The sequence below is a fragment of the Vavraia culicis genome, assembly GCF_000192795.1.
Source record: "Vavraia culicis subsp. floridensis unplaced genomic scaffold supercont1.1, whole genome shotgun sequence".
NCBI classification, from domain to species: Eukaryota; Fungi; Microsporidia; family Pleistophoridae; genus Vavraia; species Vavraia culicis.
The window spans coordinates 153,999-172,591 of record NW_007360604.1 but is presented as its reverse complement, the minus strand read 5'-3'; the positions used below and the strand labels follow the sequence as shown (position 1 = coordinate 172,591).

Here is an 18,593-nt window from a genome sequence, read left to right as displayed (position 1 = left end):
TAATTTTCCGATCTGTTTTCCATGATAATTATTTTCGGGGCCGTTTCGAGTTCTCCGCCATTGATATTGGCCATTTTTGGTGTGATAATATTTCCCTTACAGCAACGGATATATACAGTACTGCAATTCTTACGTATTTTGAAAACCTTAAATTTTTTGACTTCCACGTTAACCAGTTTAACAGACCGTATATTCTCATTCAAATACACCGAAGTGCATATTTTAACATTTTCTAAATGCAAGAAAGTTATATTTGCGTACACAGCTTCGTAGTAGATGAACAGGCCTTCTTTCAACGTGAGCGACCTTAGATGATCACATTTCCTGAAATCAATGTCGCCTGAACATTTATAAATTGATATGACTTCGCAACTAGCATTAACTCTTAATGCTGCGTTCTCTTTTATAGTGACTGATTTTAAACTTAGACTGTGTATGTTTGCTGATATTTCCACCGTCTGGTCAATGCTTGCATTCTCTAAAAATAGACTAAAAAACATGCCAAGTGAAATTCTGTCAAATATGCAGGTACCATTAAGTAAAGTAATGACTGACGCATCATTCAATGATTTCATAATGAGTGGTATTTTCAAACAACCTTTGATATTTTTGGCGATGATTTGTTCGCATTCATGGTTTATCACCATTGGTAGGTCCATATTCAACTCAGGACTGTAAATACGTATCTTTTTCACTGATATCAACAACTTTTCTATTTTTTCGTCGTATATAAATGATGAAATTTCAACCTCGTGTGGCGGATTCTTGTATTTCGGTACGCCAATCATGGAAGTGTTCATGATAATTTTCTTCGGACTATCTAAAGATGTACAGCCAAATTCTTTGCAATTGAATAGATGTAAATTTGCGCATCCGTTTGCAAAATCAAAAATTGCGCCATCACTCATCTTTATGTTTGATAATCTTGCTATTTGTAACTTATGAATAATCTTGAATCCGTAATTTATCGAGAGACCGGATAACTCACAATTATATGCGTTTCTCCCCACCTTGTAAAACCATATATGACTTTCTTCGTTCTGTAAATCGATGTATTCTTCTTTATTAGTTGCAATCCCCAGAATTATAAAGCGCCCGGTGCAATTTTTCAAAGACAAGTTTTCATACGCTGCATTGATCTCAAATATTTGATTTTGAGCGACTTGAACATTAACTAGTGCTATTTCTTGAAAACTACAGCCAGCCAATGACATTTTTTCATTGATCCGGGCATTTTTTAGAATTATTTGAATTTTTCCGTTATCATCACACTGGTAGAACTCGCAGTTTTCAGTTTGGTCTATTCTTGATATTATCTTTCCGTGCATGAGGAGTGGTATATCCAAGTAAAACTTAAGGTTATGAGATGTAATGCGGTCTGTTTTCATGTTCATTTTTAGATACAAATCTGTGTATGAACTCATACTTGCTAGACAAGCCATGTTTGTCCCTTCACCGTATAAAAATGCTGCTTTAGCATAGTTAATGTTTATCATTGACAACTCGTGTATATTCTTCTCCACTGATCTGACCAATTTAAATGTATTTTTACGGTTGGCAAGTTGTAATCTCCCCCACACTACAACATCTGCTAGATCAAAGCACCCCATACAATTATTCAGTATGATGTTATTGCATGAGCGGTGTATTTTAACCACTGCATTGTTAGAAACCTTTACATTTTCCAGAAAAAGTGTTTTGGTGTTGCAACCGAGCTCTGTATTCCCAACAATCCTTGCATCAACAATACTTAATGACTCCACTGTGTCATCTGAATTTCTGCCAAAATCGACTTTTATAAGATGATTCGGAAACTCAATCCTATGAAAATTATATGCACATGAGAAGAGTATGTTACCTTTTGTTTCACGGATTAATATTTGTTCACATTTGTCGTTGATAACCAAAACACCCTCAGAAATTATATCCGTATGCTCTACCACAACCGAGCATAGTCCTTCGGGCAGTTCTAACCTCCCGCTTATTTTTGAATGACTTATGTGCAAGACTACAAGGTTTTTGGGCAAACATGCTGAAACATCAAAATGACAATCACTACAGTGTAGGTGAATCTTTTTTTTGGGCATAAAGCTAAAGTCAGAATTATACTGAAACGATGATATACGTAATATCATTACCTCCACATTCTCTAATAATTCAAACAAATCATTGAACAATTTATAGAAATATTTCACAAAGTCATCTCTAATAGCTTCTGTGTCTTGATCATTATTCCGCTTAAAATTCCTATCTCTGTTGAAATAGCCTGTAAAATCAATGTCCCATGTCAATACGTTCATTTTTTTAGGAGCTAATAACTTATTTAGGGATAGTTCCCGTAAAAATTGATAATCAACTGCTAAATAATCAGCTAAAGTCCACAAAGAATGGTCATTAATAGACCCAATGTAGATAGGAAATTTATACTTCTTTTCATGTTCGGATGCAGTTACCATTAAGCCGCCAGTCCAGTCCTCAAGAACAAAATAGCAGCTCTCATGAAGTAATGCGAGGATATCATCGTACCAAGTCAATTGGTTGTACAGAGATGGTTTTTCTCGTTGACTTTGCTCTTCGGCAAAAACTTTTTCCAGTTGCTGATACAGGTTGGTATCATTAATGAGGTTTTTAAATATTAGGAACGCAATAAGACTTCTTTTCTCAATACAACGTGGTAGTATGGCGATAATATCATGTATTTCGTCGGCTGTAAATTCTGTATCTGACTTCCATGATGAATTTGATAACTTCTCATACAACAGCTTTTTGATTGGCAGTATAATGATTTTGTATTCGACCGGAGAGCTACTTTCAGCTTTTGAAGACTCGCCGGTTATCTTGAGCAAAATGCTATCTTCATCACTCGCGATTGAGTTATGAGCACTTGAGGATCTGGCAATCAATTCATTTCCGGGAACGCTATAACACCTGCATGCCATGGAATCCTTATTCTCCCAATTATCATGAATAGACAATTCTTCAAATGTTACAAAAAGCTTTTCTTTATCGTGAACAACTAAGTACTCGGTTTTCTCAGTTATCTTGCCGAGATAATCCGGACTAAAGAATAAGATATAAACCGTGGTAAGAATTGTTGATCGAATAGACTCTGGTAGCATGAAAAATAAAAATGGATGGAATAAGTAACTAAATAATAAGCTTGAAAAGTACTAATTATCTGATAAGCGTGTCACATTATTAAATATGTACTGTGTAGATAAAATCATAGAAAGACACTGTCTTATCGCTTTCTTTAGTTATAGACGTGATGTTTTAACAAAGTAGAAATGATTTGCGGTTTAAAAAGTATCTATAGTTGTAATTAAATGTTAACTGTTTCTGATTCTAATTCATTTTTTATGGAATAGAAAGTCGTTTATATGACGCACCTTATGTCAAAAAACACTCAGAATGTTGGTTCCTATAATGCTCTTTGCAGCTTCTGGTCGAAGAAGAAGCTTATATAGTTAAATTGCATTAAATTTGCCAAAAACTTCCGAATACTAAAAGAAAAAAATTTTTTTATTACTTTGATTATTAATGATATCAGTTCTAACTTCTAAAATTTATTCAATATGTGTAAATATGATAGCATTATTCGGTCTTACGAATTCTACTGTAAATTCACTAGTCTCTCATCCAGAAGCATATTTTATGTTTTTAACCAATGACATTTTATCATTTAAAGCATATTTATTCCTTTACACGTCGGCAATATCCAAACAAACACATTTTTCTGGTCTACTGAGGTCGAGCGTGGTCACTGGCCTTTTGTTTATAGGGGAAATCAGCGCACTAGTTCGCACAGAACCTTCGCGCTTCCTCATCACAACAGAAAGGTATGCTAGCTGCCACAGCAATGATCCTAATATGCAAGCTGTAACTCGTCTCCCAGCAAATCTTTTCACGGGATTCAAGGATAAATAGAACTCTTGATAGCCTAAAATCCAGCCAAAGAAGCGTGCTCAATGTTCGGCCTATCGTTAACATCTCCAGAGAAAATTTCATGCAGTTTCACTCTCGTAATTCTCAAAGAACGGATATTCCGCATTTGGTAGCAATCTTTTCGGAATTAGGGAGTAGCAAAAAGTAGTTCCGAACGGTAATCAAGAAAAAGAATCAGTGTTGTTGAACTAATAACCACGTTTTTGTTCTATATTATTAACAAAAATAGCGGAACTGGTAAAAAAACTTTATATGCCATGAATTTCATCAAGTGTTTAATTCCTAGAATTACCCTCATAATCAGCAATTCATAACAACAAAATGCGTTGGACGGAAGCATCTCATCAACCGACACTGCCTACAAAACTTGGCAGCACCTATGGGACATTTCTCACGCTTCAGCAATACCTGAAATATCTTCCACCACGACAATAACAACAACCGATCGCAGTTCCATACAAATCGACGTTTGCTCTATTGGGAGACTACCCATCCGGTGATCTCATTCTACTACAGTTTATAAACGGTAAACTCACCCTGCACAACAAGACATGTCTATTTGCGCAATAACCAATTTATATACCATCCACATCTCTGTAAGAACATATTTAAACATTTTTCCATCTATTGAACGACAGTTGATACAATAGAGCTTAGCTTACAAAAACCTAGGTATTCATAAATAACAAAAAAACACGTGTCATGTTACTGCAATGACGCTAACACGCCAAAACTAGCTTCTCAACTTGCAGTAAGCCAGGAATAAACAGACCATGATACTCAAACAGTGCACACCATCACAGCTTACGCCAACAATAAATAAGTGCAACACCGCGGATGCCTACAAACAACAGCTGATTTATCGCAGTATTCTTTCAAATATTCATATTACAGTGCCGATGTCATACGGTAAAAAGCCATTAACGCTCAAAACGCCACATAAACACGATCAAAAAGTTGCTCAAAACAGGTATAACATAGAAACCGTGGACCGTTGAAAGTTAAGAAAATCACGTAAGATTTTTAATCATAAAAATCCCTTAGTATGACGCAATTACTGGACTTCTGTGGATTCGGATTGTACTTCACTGCTTTTATAGACCTTCTTTCGGTTTACGCGGCGTTTTGCGATAGCTACGATCGGAGCAATGATTGAGATGCATGATATGCAGGCAACAACAAAGAATAGGCTTCGAATATCATCGTCACCGTCCTGCAAACCGGCCTTTTCATAATCAACTAGGAAATAACCCAGAAATGCAAAAGTAAAATACGAAAGAGCGTTATATGTGCCATTGAAAACACCCTGTGCCAAGGAGAGCGTGTCGTCTGCAGCAAATGACCTAAATATCCTTAATCCACAATAGTTGAAGAATGATGAATACAAACCTTTGAAAATCTCTGCTATAACGGTGATCGTCATCACTGTCCTTTTGGAACCACCAAAGTCATACGATGCGTAGAAGAACGATCGAAACGTAGATACGATGACTGAACATAGAAACATCACATTCATGCCAAGGACACTCTCTATTTGCTGTGATAGCCCGTAAATAAGTATCTCTGGAATGCATCTAAAGAAAAACAAGAGATGTACAAAGGACCTGTCAATTCCATTGGTATCCAGGTATTTGGACAGGAAAGTCGATATACCAGCTCTGTCTACTCCCTGGCCCAACACTGCCACTGTGTAAAGCACGAAGAGCGGAGTGAACAGTGACATCAAGTCACTGAACATTTTCTTTACGTTCCACGACTTCTTTGGTTTGCTGACAATTTTTTCACCGAGAACGTAATTTGGTGCAAACAGCAAAGCAATGAGTGCTGTTCCAGCACTAAAAAATAAATTACAGCCGATATTGACCATATTCTCGCGATTCACCATCCCTTCACCTTTTAGTTTATTCTTGAAGAACTTCTGCAGCATCGAGCACACGACTTGGACAAACATGTTCCCTAATGCTCCTCCCATACGAACTCGGCCGGATTGCCTCACGTCCATTCCTTTATGCTCCAAATAATTGTATATCAGTGAGTCTAAAAGCGGAAATGTGCCGCTGATGAAGATATAGCTCGACACGATCGTCACTATAACCATAATCTTTCTCAAACCCAAACTTTCAATTGAGCTCAGGTTGTACAAAGCAAGCATGGAGAAAGAATACAAAATAACGTTGACAGCCAATATGTACCTGTGAATTCCCTTTCTATCGCCGAGATTGCAAAAAATAACGACACCAGCAAATTTAAATATGTAAAGCAGCTGGAGTAGGCAGTACTTCTTCTTGTCGACGACTCCGGTCTCCTTTACTATTTGGAACATAAAGTTATGGACGGCGTAGATTGACGCGTATAGGAAAAATGATATCATGAACAAACTAAAAAGCCGGCAATCCATGCGGGGTGAACAAAAATTTTTCAATTTATACTCCTTTATAAGAATTTTTCAGAACGGTATATTTTTGTGGAGTACGGAGGCAGGGATGCATTTTTATCGGTTTCATTTATTTTAAAGTAGCACTTTTTGCAATTTTTTCTTTTTTTGACATTTCGCTTCATTTTGACGTGCGATTAAAATATTTTAACGTATGGATAGGTGCGTGTACTTCGATCGGGTATTCAAAATACGATAATTTCTTGCTGCCGCTGTTACTATAGGCGATAAGAGCTGTGGAATTGAGGAATGCTACAGTTGTTAGATGTACACTCGACACCATCACCAAATAAGCTATAAAATAGCGTCAAGATTTGCCAAAAAGCAATAAATAAGCACCATGCATTTAAACAACCAACGTGGTAACAATTCTAAGTGCCATGATCAAATGGTCAATTCTCAAGTCCAACTCCATTTTTTCAAATCATTAAGTGCTCTTAAAAAATTTTGCAAATAAATTCCTTTTTGGTCGTAACATTTCGCAAAGCAGGAGTTTTTGATTGAAAACAACAAGAGCATTGGCACTTCGGTTGTGATAGTCTTGTTACTTTTGTGTCACCAGACATTCTTCTAAATATCAGATACTTAAAGGTGCGTAAATCTATTCGATTCAATACTAATAGATGCAATGTTATTGGTGTGTTTCTTCCATAATAATTCGTTCACATCATCTACGAATAGTTTTATCATTTTACGCTGTATAAATGGTACCAACCTGCCACAACACTATTCATTATCAATTCCAATTATTCTTCTTGCATACAACTGATCATACGGCAGATGAGCTATTTACATACAAGACCATGCCGATTTATGTTATTACTTCTCTAGGTCCATGATAACTAGCGCTTTCTGTTCCGAAGGCTGTGGGTATTTGATTGCATATTTTTGTATGAAATGGCATGTCGCACGTAGTTTGAATAGGATATTGCCATTTGCACGTTGTATTTCCAATCATAAGCCTTAACTAAATGTTGGCAATTAACCAAGCACCGAACCTATGGCAAGGATTTGAACGTATTTGCACACAAATCTGCTACAAGCTTTATTATCGTGCATGTTCATGCCAATATATGGTGTGTAACACAGTAGAATTTCATCACAAAGATTGTTCTTTGATAAAATGTTTACCGCATGAGATACAAATGCATGTCCAACATACCCCTTTGTACCAATTCCGTCTAACTTTGTTATACCATGCACGCTCTCAGGATCAATCAAAAGACATTATGAACGAATTTGCACCCTTTAAAGTATTCAACGGCTTAAACCACAGTTTTACGCAGATAATTGCCAAATATTCTACATAACACACATTTATAATGCTTTTTACGGTACTTCTAGAATATATGAAGCTAGATAAGACTTATTGCGCTTACATTTGTTGTTTCAATCGTTTTGTTATGTATCAAGCGATTTAATACCACTTTTTTCTGCTCATCTAATTCTTCTTCATTTAACCGCAAATCCATGTTAATCACAATCCTAAAGCATCATTTCTAATGAATATTGCTATTGCAGAGAATATTTCATAATATTAAAATGCGATGGTATTCTACTCTCTGTAGGCACCAAAATATTTATAATGATGCTGTCTCACAACCTGAGAGTACTATCAAAAATAAATTACAAGCGTTCATTTGTCGTTGCTTAGCAACATTAACAAAGTTTGATCTTAAATATCAGTAAATGTTAAAAATTGGAGCATACAACCCTTTTAATTTGCATTCACATGCAGTGCTGCAACAAGAACCGAATAATGTAATGGTTGTGATGATCAACAAGGTGCACGATATAACGGCAGCATGACTATTTATATACATATCTATCGAAACTGGTGCGAGGTACCTAAGCAAAATAGACTTTTATTATCATGGTTACGGGAAAATGTTTTTGCTACTTAAGAAGGCTACACTATAAGATTGACATGCGGGAAAGAGAATTTAAACGGTTTTACTTGTCACTGTGATTGGGGTTCGGAATTCTAATAATTATATTTCTTGAAGATAGGTTTGGTGCTGATTACACCGTTGATTCGATGAACTTGTTGTTGGCGCTGAAAAAGTACGAGGTTCACTCTTACACTGGCTTTGGTATTAAAATTAGTATTGAAACATGCTTTTGAATAGAATTAATAGGTAGATTTATGTTGACTAAAACAGTACTAGAATTGGTTTTATATTACTTTGCCTTATGATTACTACATCGTATAACATTTATCAAACAATTTAAAGTAATACGGTGCATATACTCACATCTTTATGTTTAAGAGACGAGATTAAATTGGCTGATTGCACTTTATGTCACAGGATAAGAAATATTGTAACATATCATGTGATTCTCTACATTTAATGATTCGTTCATGTCTTTGTACTTTTTAACTGACCGATCAACATACGTTCAGGTAGCAAATTTTAGGAACTAGCTATCGTTTGAACAAAATTGGATAAAAGCAGGTTAATTACGTATTTTATCTATGAGACTGCCTGTGTGACTGATCAGCTTTACATTTAAATAAATGAGATGCAACAGTTCCAGCAGGTTTGAAGGGTTATTTTTGTTACAAAATCTTGTTTAACCATTTTTTGCATGGCTTTTTTAGTTCTAATGTGCATTTGACAGTGTGTGATGGAACTCAAGATACAACATCCATTTAATGTTATTATCCTTTTACAAATGTCAAATTGAAAACCGTCAGTTTATTGAAGACGTTTTTTTGTAATAAATACGATTTGAGCAACTCATCGAATTATCCTTAACCAATGAATATGCGACTAAATTAATATAAAATGGAACAATTCTACAGATTAAGAATTGAGGGAACATGAACAGCTTGTTTTCTTAAATTGGAATATTATGTTATTGTTTATTATCGATCCTGTGTTTGAATAAAAGGTTAACGAAAATTTAACTGTCTAAATCTTTCTGTACCATGTAGTAAAATCTGTATAAGTAGGATGATGAATGGATACCTGTTCCTTTCAAATGTAAAACGGTGGACGAGTGAGCAATGAAAGTAGCTTTTCCGTTCGAACTATAATTTAAATGCTTTAGCAGAGAAACCTACAAGAATATCGGGGTATATTGGCGGAAGACATGTTCAAAGAACAAAAACGCCAATTCACCGATAACACGTGATGATGTACGTATGGCACTACATGACATCCGCTATTGCAAGACGGCGCACGAAATGCTTCGCCATTCCTGGCTGCCATACATATTAGCTTTAGAAATGACGTAGAACACTCTAAAAAAGACTTTTACGGTCACGATAAGAGATAGTCCCGTAGAACTAATAGGTACCACACTAAGAACAAAAAAGTCATTCATTCTGAGGTAAACACAAGAACATGTCTGCGCTAAGAAGTATGCACCTCAGATATTGTCAATTTGCTATTTATTTTATGACTATGACGTTTTCTCGTCATAATTCTTTATTACAACTCTTACAAAGAGCGGATTTAAGCGCTTTCAGCCTTTTTTGGATGTCATGTACGGTCAATGTTCTAACAAAAAAATTGAAAATGTGTTTTTTCTTCAATTCTATGAGCAGTTTCTGCAAATATTCAGAGTCGTTTCTGTTGTAATAACCCTTGAGGATTGCCATATCTATCGGCTCCGTGAAATTTCTGGATCTAACATTTACGATGTTTTTGAGACGCAGCGGCTCGTTATCCTCAAATATTCTTTTTAGAACCATTTTTATGATCATTTCCTTCTTCTGTTTCTGCTCACCTTTCGCTATATGTGCCAGTATTTTGTCTTTTTCATCAAGCTCATCTATTCTGTTCCAAAACACATGATGATAACTCCTGATCTCCTCCTCGCTCTTATCAATGTGTTTATTAAACTCTTCAAAATTATCTCGTCCGTACACCTCCGTAACTCTTATAAAGGCCAGGAAGTCCCTTTTTGTCCAGTTCCTATACCCCATCTCGATAAGCTCCTCCTTTCTCTTGGCATCATCTTCGCTCAGCTGTTCTCCCTGATCGTATAACTCATTTTCCTTTCTTATAATTTCAAACAGTTCCTTCGGATAAAAGTGGTACTCGGGCAAAATCAACTGCTTTGGCCGATGAAACAGCGAATGATTCCGCCTCTTGTTGCTCAGCAGGTATTTTTCTATCTTAGCTTTGTTCTTGTAGTCCTCACCCTCCCATTCATATATTTCAATGTTGTGGTCTTGTGTCTCACTCAGCGTGACACTTTCAAGCTGCGAATTCAGAATTTTTGTTTTTTCTTCGCCAACTTTTATGATTTCCTCGATGTTAAGCTCTTCAGTCTTCTCTTCTTTCTCAAAGATGTTCTCGACGCCCTCTGCCAGTATCTCAATCAGCTCCTTCTCATTAATGTTGGACGATGTGTTCAGGTTGTTCTTCACAAGAATTTCGTCCAGTTTCAGCTTTTTGAGTGCTCTATAAATTATTTTCTCCTCTATGGTGCTCTCTGTAATGAATTTAAACACAAACACCTGCTTTGTCTGCCCTATTCGATGCGCTCTGTCCTGTGCCTGCAGATCAATCTGCGGATTCCAATCAGAGTCATACATTATCACAATATCGGCCGTTGCCAGGTTGATCCCCAGGCCACCAGCACGAGTCGAAAGCAGAAAAATGAAGATTTCGCTGTTTTCCGCATTGAACTCGTCTATCGCCTCACCACGCTCGGCAGCCGATGTGCTCCCATCAATTCTTCTGTACTCGTACTCCCTCATTGTGCAGTAATCCTCGAGGATGTCTAACGTACGAGTCATCTGCGTAAATATAAGAACACGACTGTTCCTGCGCTTCATCTCCGTTAAAAGCTTATCAAGATACATCATTTTGCCTGAGTTATACACCAGATGCTCATCTGTCGTGTATGGTGGGCCTGGTTCCATCCCATCAAACAGATACGGATGATTGCAACATTTCCTAAGCTGTATGACCACATTCAACAGGCTGCTTTTAACCTCCCTCTTGTTCAATAGAGGTGTTAGATCCTTCTCGAGGATCATCTTGTACAAATTCCGTTGCATCGTAGTGAGCTGTGGATACAAATTGATAACCTTTTTTGGCAGCAAGGTCTTCTCCACGTCACGTTTCTCTCTGCGCAGAAAAAACAACTGCAATACTTTTCTCAGCTGATCTATTCCTCCTTTTTTATCGTTTTCCATTTGTGTAATCCACTTCTCAAACTGTTCTGGGTCCTTGAACAGCTTCGGGTCAAGAAAGTTGAGTAATGCCCAAAGCTCATGCACATTATTCTGGAGAGGCGTGCCAGTAAGCAGCAGGCGGTGCTCGCATCGAAAAATCCTCACGATTTTTGAGAGCAGACTGGCCTCGTTTTTAATTCTGTGTGCCTCGTCAATAACCAGATAGCACCACTGTATCCTCTGAAACACCTTCTTTGCAGAGATGCACATTTCGTACGTCGTTATCACAACGTCATAGTTCGTATTCTCCATGTTTTCCTCCGTATCTTTGATTTCAGCTTGGCTGGCATGAAAGATAAACAGCCTGAATGACGGTAAAAATTTTGTAAATTCAGCCTTCCAGTTGTGCAAGAGCGACTTGGGCACTATCAGCAGATGGGGCGCCTTGTTCTTCAGAAAATTCTTCAAGTAGCCCAGGAATGTGATAGTCTGCAGCGTCTTTCCCAGCCCCATTTCGTCTGCAAGAATGCAGTTAATATTCTTCTCGTGCATGCTGATTAGCCAGTTCACTCCTTCTATTTGGTACTCCCTGAGCGTGCCTCTAATATATTTAGGGGATGTCCTAAAGGAGTAGGCGTATCCCAAGTCAAGTTCAGAGTCAAGAACGCTTTTATCCTTGGATTTTCCCCTGTGCAACGAACCTTTGTTACCTTTCCTAGTGTTAAAAAAATTTATAAGCGGGCTTATTTCACTATCCGATCCGCTTGGTTCGTTATTCTGATCTTTTTTCATTTAAGGGTATATCATGGTTTCAAAAATAATTTAAATATTGTTTGGTGTCAACACGTTGATCACGAGGCTATTTTATATTAATTCTAATGTTAGCACCTTTCCGCTGCTAATTCGCTGATTGATCTGTTCTTACTGTCTTAACCATTCAAGCTCGTGTTATACCAGCGCACTCCATGAAAAAGTAAAATAACGTGAGAATGTCAGCACACAGTCATGCTTATATCTGCGAGATAATGCATGTATACTCTAGCATGTGCAGTATCTGGGATGGTATGTACGAAAATTTTTATCAATTTGCCTTTTCTGGACAAATCATTTTCTATGACTTTTTGTTTGCCGGCCTCGAAGATGAACAGGTTGATTGAGCATATGTATCCGAGTATGAAACCCACACCCTAACAGAAAAAATACGCAGGCAAAACAAGCACATCGATTTAATTAATGTACCAACAACCAAACAATCTCACATACTCGGCATGATTTTGATCCTGTATCTATGCGGCAATCGACCTGGTAGAATGCAGCAGCAGTTGTCATTCATGAACACGTATAATTCTTCATTATCGATCAGCAATCAACCTGTCTGTTTTACCTAAATCAAGAATTCACGAAGAATGCGCGTTTTTACATTTCTCGTTGAATGGCCCTCTATGCGTTGCTCCACCCCACACAATCGTTTATCACATTTAAAATGGATACATTTTCGAACGCTGCATTCGTTCTATCCTTATCATCTAACTGCTTATTTATCATTTTCCAGTTCACATGCGCATCTTCAACAATTTGCACCCGTACCCAGAAGGTCTCAAGCCGTGCCTTCAGAACGTAGAAAATGCAGAGGCCTATGATAGCAGCCATCGAGCAATGGGGAATTGTTGGCTGGAAGAACACAGCAATCTGCTGCAAATTTTTTCCATACGTGGTTGGTATTTCCTTTATTTCGATGCTGTCCAAATTTACTATGTTCAATACTTCTAGGGAATACGAGTGCTCAGGGTCTCGTATATGTCTTATCAGTTCAAATATCATTTCTTTGGTCGGCTTGCTCGGGTCTAAATGCTCAGTACATTCGGGAACTGCCGATTCAAACAGCTCGGGATTGCGGTTCATTTGGGGTGAATACTTTTTATCAAATTTTGATGGGAACATGTGAAACGCAGGCCAATGATTGCCACTTACGCCAACAAACAGTTTACTCTCAGCACATGCACCAATATTTTGGAATATGTCATTAAAATGGCTTGACTGCCGATTTTATCTAGAAGCACAAAAATAATTTTTAAAAGAAAGCGCACAACCACAGAGCAATGATATTTATGAAACAGAACAGCAATGCGATAAGATATCAATATATGTTCCTTTTGGGAACAGGACGAGTTGGTATGCGCATTAGTTTTTTAATATTAATTAAAAGAGGTACCACAGATGATTTAGCGTATTTGAGATGAAAAGATGTTTGCTGTAATTAGTTAGCGATCTGCAATAATTTTAGCGACAAATAATGTCCGCCTAAGATGTCCACCATGGTATTACTGTCCCAAATTAGGATGTATTTTTTCTAACTTTTCTATAATTTATTTTCACTAAACATGGAAGCTTTACACATCCAGTGCATCAAACGATCTTTCATCATCAACCCACTTTGTTTATATTTGATCCTCTTGATTTTCCCTTCTACACTTTTAATACTGTTCGATCACAAATTTTTTATTCCCACTCTCTGAGTAGGTCTACACTCATTGTATACAATTTGTGTAGCACTAGCACAGCCTCACTGCTGTATAAACACTTCATTATCAATCTCAATATTTTATGACAGTATGTTTAATGTACAGTTCTGAATTAATTCACCGCATTATAATTACGCTTCCCATATTCGGTTAGAACACAGTATTAACCTGTTTCTCCTCCTGTCGTGTAATGCACATCTTATGTATATGCTTTCTTCCTCATTATACCGATATTCTTGGTACAAGGCCTTTCTCCATTTCATTACCTTTATTCGCTCAGTGTGCCACCTTCAGATTCACTTCAGCCATTTATGTCATTAAGCATTTTCTAATGAACCTTATATAGTAGTATAAGCCTGATGAACCTTTCTATTTCATCGGCGCGAAGGGTTTCTTCGAGCACTTTTAGACATGATGTACACGCTCATGTATCTTCCTTCTGTTTTTTCTGTGAAAAAAAACGATCTATTCGGTATTATACGTTCACGGGTGAAACAAAAGTACTTCATACTGCGGTACAAGGCATGTAACCACCTTCTATAATGAATAATAATCCGTATTTGTGTTTGTCTCCCTTATTTATTCTGATTTACAACGATGTTAGCTGTTTACACCCTTCTTTCCGTATTCCGATCAACATTCGGAACAACCAATTCGTTATTCTTCATTAAAAACATGTTTGCTCATTTCCACACCAAGGCAAATTTTACCACATGAATTTTATGCTTCTTCTGGTACAAATTGCCTGGATACGAAGACAAAACAGTCGTACAAGGGTAATATGTCACTTTTGATGGCACCACCAACAAAGATTGCTAAAAACGTAATTAAATATATTTCCACTAAGAAAAGAACATAACTCAAGTGTTACACCGTAAAAGTTGCGCTGCAATTTTCTTGTTCAAGAATTTTTACCAAAATACTCGAATCAGCAGTGACGAGGAACATAAAAAATTTGATTTAACCACGCCGCCGGTTTCATGACTTGTGATATCACACAATGCTTATCTGCTCCTCAGATACAACGTAAACTTGTTATTTCAGATATCCAAGCAAGACAAGTTTGAAACGACATGTAATCTTTACCGCCATATTTTCGTACCAATGCCCCCTTAATGCAAAACGAGCAGCTCGATCAGATTGTACGACGTATTAACAAATTACGAAGAAATATCAAAGAAGAGATCAGAAAATGTGTTTTAGAAATTAAAACACTACGAGAGACCGAGAAGACCAAGAAAAGCAACTGCTGATGAGTTGAATGATCGATTGACCCCGTGTGGCACGTTCTCCACGAATTTTGTGGGAAGAAATTGGTAATGTATCACTTCACTGACAAATTCCTGTTGTATTTCCGCTGTTGGTGAGCTTTTTTCGGGTGATAAATGTTGCTTTGCATACTTGGAAAAGATACACGTGCAGATGGTGAGTGTCGGTTTTAGCGATTTCATATTGCCAGGCAAACAGTTGGATGAGCAACTCGGATATATAATTGTCTTATTTGGAAGAATGCGTGTTTTATTACGGTATATATTCACACTGGTGCATGAACCAGGGCTTGTTTCTGCTCTTGAATCCCACTATCATAGGTATACAAGTAAATGAGAGGTGATACGATGTGCTTGTATTCAATGTATAGCAATTTTATTACCGGTTATCGATGTGTGGATCTGGTAGATGGAGAAGTTATCAAACGAATAAAAAGGGGTTGGCATGATAAATGATAGATCCGCGTAATAAAGGCGGTATTTTGGAATTAAACTTGAGCAAGCACTGTGGCAACACCACAAATTTTACGTGGGAATAAAAAAATAAAATACACAGGCCCATGCCCCTTCCCCCTGAGCTGAACAAGGCGTTCACATTTGAGCTTAAAAATATGCTCATAAACAAATTAAATATTCAGAACAAAGACAACTTGGAGATTGAGGCCCGGCTTGGTAGTATAACGGAAGTTTTTACGTCGGAACGGCTAAGGCTCAACACTTTTCATCCGGTGATACTGGAGCCTTCACATGATACAAGGTTCAAGACGGGTGTTGCGCTGAACTATTTTACCAAAATAAAGGATCTGTTCAAAAATGAAACCGGTACCATAGAAAAGGACAGCGTGTGCCTCTTTAAAGGATTCAGGACCACATTATCAAACGGTAAAACTACAACCATCCGGAAGGATCGGATAGCAGCGTACGATATTTATATACCGAATGCTGTGTATGATCTTAGAATAGCCTTATCGAGAGAAGTACCCGTGACCAATGTAATGAAAAGGACCTCTTATAGGCGAGAAAGGGAACGCGAGAGCTTTGTAGTGGATGATTCTCGGTTTGATTTTACAGTTACAAAATCGGAGGGCACAGTAAATTATGAGGTCGAAGTGGAGCTCATTAACGCAGATTCTAGCTTGGATACTTTTGTTGATGTTGCATTTAACGTGGCACTGTTAAATTTGCAATAAATTTTTGTTCATGAATGCTAGAGGGTGTTGCTGTTCGTTACAGAGTTTGATGTGAGGCCATTATTAACCGAGTAAAACACGGGTTTAATAATATGTTTGTTACACTCTCAGTCCGTTGGCGGAAAAGCAACTGTTATAAACAATGTTCTTCGGTGTTATGTCATGGTACATGTTCAATCGTTGATTTCATGACCATTTATTGGTGCATATTTTGTGTTTTTCCTATGTTTTAGGTCTTTACAAGAATATACGTTTCACTTGTGTAGCTTTTCATGTATGAGTTATTTTATAGGATTTTTCAGAGGTGCTGGCTTTTCGTACTGGATAATCCAGCGTTGTCGTCCTGATAATCTGCTGCATCACGTTTTGCGAACAGGCTATTGCAACAACTCCTACTTTTGATGAAGACCGTGTCAAACCTCATCAAGTCCGGCCCTCATCGTTTTTGTTGCTACCAAATTTGTTTTACAATCGATCAGTAACGCTCTATGAAACGGTTTAGACCTAAATGAGTGCCCAAATTGGTAAAAAACCAGTTTTAATTTAGTAAACGCTTCTACCAAGTTCCCCGCTGTGGTGGCCATCCTTACCACCATTCCTTTGGGCCCAGCCCGTTATCATCCATTCGCGCCTCCACCAAAAAAGGAGTATACGACACATGAACAATCTTGCATCTCACGAATTGCCCATTTTTGAAATAAAAATTGTCGTTTTTATATGTCCAGCACCAGCACATATGTTTTTCGGGTGAGTCCTTCATCACGAAATACTTTTTCACCGTTCCAGGAAACAGTATTTTTACATGAATCGTATTTACAATCGAATGCATCAAGTATATTCCGTTTTCATCCTGTTTGATAATGGTAGCTTCGACTATTTCATCCTTGAAGAGCTTATAAGTGATGAGAATGAACTCCAAATAGATGATGTAGCAGCCCTCGACCAATTCTTTTCCATTTATTTTTTTTATTTCTTTCACTCTTATACCTATGCCTTCGTTAGGTATGATTCTATTGGTATATTTTTTGTTTGTGGCCATGTATAAGGATGTTAGGTGATCTTTGCTTGTTGGCAAAATACTGATATTATCCTCTATTAAAATAGTTCGAAACATTTGTCTAAATGAGGGGATTACATTCAGTTTCATTAAATAACGAAACTGCCGATGTTAATCTATCAAATCTGGTAAAATCACGTAATTAACATAATATTGGTGTTTGATCTTTTATACTAACGAATTGCTTCCGGTGATTTTTTAGAGGATTGGTTTGGCGCAATAAAATATGACACACGAACACTACTGCGTCACATCTGGTGATCCTACGGCATTCTAAAGACATGTATGCGATGATCAACATGCTTTGTCATTTTCATTTTGGACAATGGATCACAAATCATGAAATGTCACTCTTATCTAAATTATCCCCATTCTTGGTGTTGACTTTAATGAGATTAGAGGGCGTTCATGGTAGCATTATGAGTTATTTACGTGGTATATTCTTTCACTGGACTAAATCTGCTCATTTCACACTATTGACAGCTCGGATTATGAAAATGAAATATCAAAACAGTCCGATGATACACAACGATCTATTTTTTATTATTCAGAACAAGTATCATTGCAGCATACAAAACTCATGAACTAAGAATAAACATCCTAAATTTATATCATCTGCACCGTTTTGCAAATCTTGAGTATTTGCCGGATACAATACAATATTCCTGCACAAAATTATAATATTGCGTTCCTATGTATTATATTTTCACACAAAAAGATAATTTATCCACAAACCTTTGCACTTTTCATACTAATTAAACGTCAACGTCTCAAAAATTTTATCAATTCCTCTTTTTGGAATGGTAAGTAAATATCATATGAAAGGCAGTTTAATCTAACTAAGAAATGAAAGATGAGGTTGATAATGATCATTTAACTACATTATTTCATTTGTTGCGCAATTTGATATCCGGTGTTTAGAATCGTTTGGCAATTATGACATGCCATTACTTGAAATAGCAAAAGAGTGTATATATACTCATAAATATGCTATGCAAATGAGTATATATGGCCTATTGATCACGGTAGCTCATGGTTATGGG

General features: G+C 37.1%; 9 protein-coding genes across 9 annotated transcripts; 4 read left to right on the top strand and 5 right to left on the bottom strand.

The window, feature by feature from the left end:
- Window positions 1-2: 2 nt before the first annotated feature.
- VCUG_00086 (uncharacterized protein) lies at window positions 3-3,119 on the bottom strand (the record flags this gene model as incomplete). Its single annotated transcript, XM_008074915.1, has 1 exon — window positions 3-3,119. A coding segment is annotated over one exon (3,117 nt), but the record flags the coding sequence as incomplete, so codon positions are not given.
- A 421-nt stretch (window positions 3,120-3,540) lies between these two features.
- Window positions 3,541-3,927, top strand: VCUG_00085 (uncharacterized protein; the record flags this gene model as incomplete). Its single annotated transcript, XM_008074914.1, has 1 exon — window positions 3,541-3,927. The coding sequence occupies one exon, from the start codon at window positions 3,541-3,543 to the stop codon at window positions 3,925-3,927; it is 387 nt and encodes a 128-aa protein (XP_008073105.1).
- Window positions 3,928-4,196: 269 nt separating this feature from the next.
- VCUG_00084 (uncharacterized protein) lies at window positions 4,197-6,741 on the bottom strand. Its single transcript, XM_008074913.1, has one exon. The coding sequence runs from the start codon at window positions 6,341-6,343 to the stop codon at window positions 5,000-5,002; it is 1,344 nt and encodes a 447-aa protein (XP_008073104.1). The 5' UTR covers window positions 6,344-6,741; the 3' UTR covers window positions 4,197-4,999.
- A 609-nt stretch (window positions 6,742-7,350) lies between these two features.
- On the top strand, window positions 7,351-7,743 carry VCUG_00083 (uncharacterized protein; the record flags this gene model as incomplete). Its single annotated transcript, XM_008074912.1, has 1 exon — window positions 7,351-7,743. The coding sequence occupies one exon, from the start codon at window positions 7,351-7,353 to the stop codon at window positions 7,687-7,689; it is 339 nt and encodes a 112-aa protein (XP_008073103.1). The 3' UTR covers window positions 7,690-7,743.
- A 2,016-nt stretch (window positions 7,744-9,759) lies between these two features.
- On the bottom strand, window positions 9,760-12,305 carry VCUG_00082 (uncharacterized protein; the record flags this gene model as incomplete). Its single annotated transcript, XM_008074911.1, has 1 exon — window positions 9,760-12,305. One exon carries the CDS (start codon window positions 12,303-12,305, stop codon window positions 9,804-9,806), a length of 2,502 nt encoding a protein of 833 aa, XP_008073102.1. The 3' UTR covers window positions 9,760-9,803.
- Window positions 12,306-12,732: 427 nt separating this feature from the next.
- VCUG_00081 (uncharacterized protein) lies at window positions 12,733-13,415 on the bottom strand (the record flags this gene model as incomplete). Its single annotated transcript, XM_008074910.1, has 1 exon — window positions 12,733-13,415. The coding sequence occupies one exon, from the start codon at window positions 13,413-13,415 to the stop codon at window positions 12,954-12,956; it is 462 nt and encodes a 153-aa protein (XP_008073101.1). The 3' UTR covers window positions 12,733-12,953.
- Window positions 13,416-15,310: 1,895 nt separating this feature from the next.
- Window positions 15,311-16,645, top strand: VCUG_00080 (uncharacterized protein). Its single transcript, XM_008074909.1, has one exon. It carries the CDS (start codon window positions 15,864-15,866, stop codon window positions 16,491-16,493), a length of 630 nt encoding a protein of 209 aa, XP_008073100.1. The 5' UTR covers window positions 15,311-15,863; the 3' UTR covers window positions 16,494-16,645.
- A 379-nt stretch (window positions 16,646-17,024) lies between these two features.
- VCUG_00079 (uncharacterized protein) lies at window positions 17,025-17,607 on the bottom strand (the record flags this gene model as incomplete). The annotated part of the gene is made up of 1 exon (XM_008074908.1): window positions 17,025-17,607. One exon carries the CDS (start codon window positions 17,605-17,607, stop codon window positions 17,080-17,082), a length of 528 nt encoding a protein of 175 aa, XP_008073099.1. The 3' UTR covers window positions 17,025-17,079.
- A 224-nt stretch (window positions 17,608-17,831) lies between these two features.
- Window positions 17,832-18,134, top strand: VCUG_00078 (uncharacterized protein; the record flags this gene model as incomplete). Its single annotated transcript, XM_008074907.1, has 1 exon — window positions 17,832-18,134. The coding sequence occupies one exon, from the start codon at window positions 17,832-17,834 to the stop codon at window positions 18,132-18,134; it is 303 nt and encodes a 100-aa protein (XP_008073098.1).
- Between the last annotated feature and the right edge of the window lie 459 nt (window positions 18,135-18,593).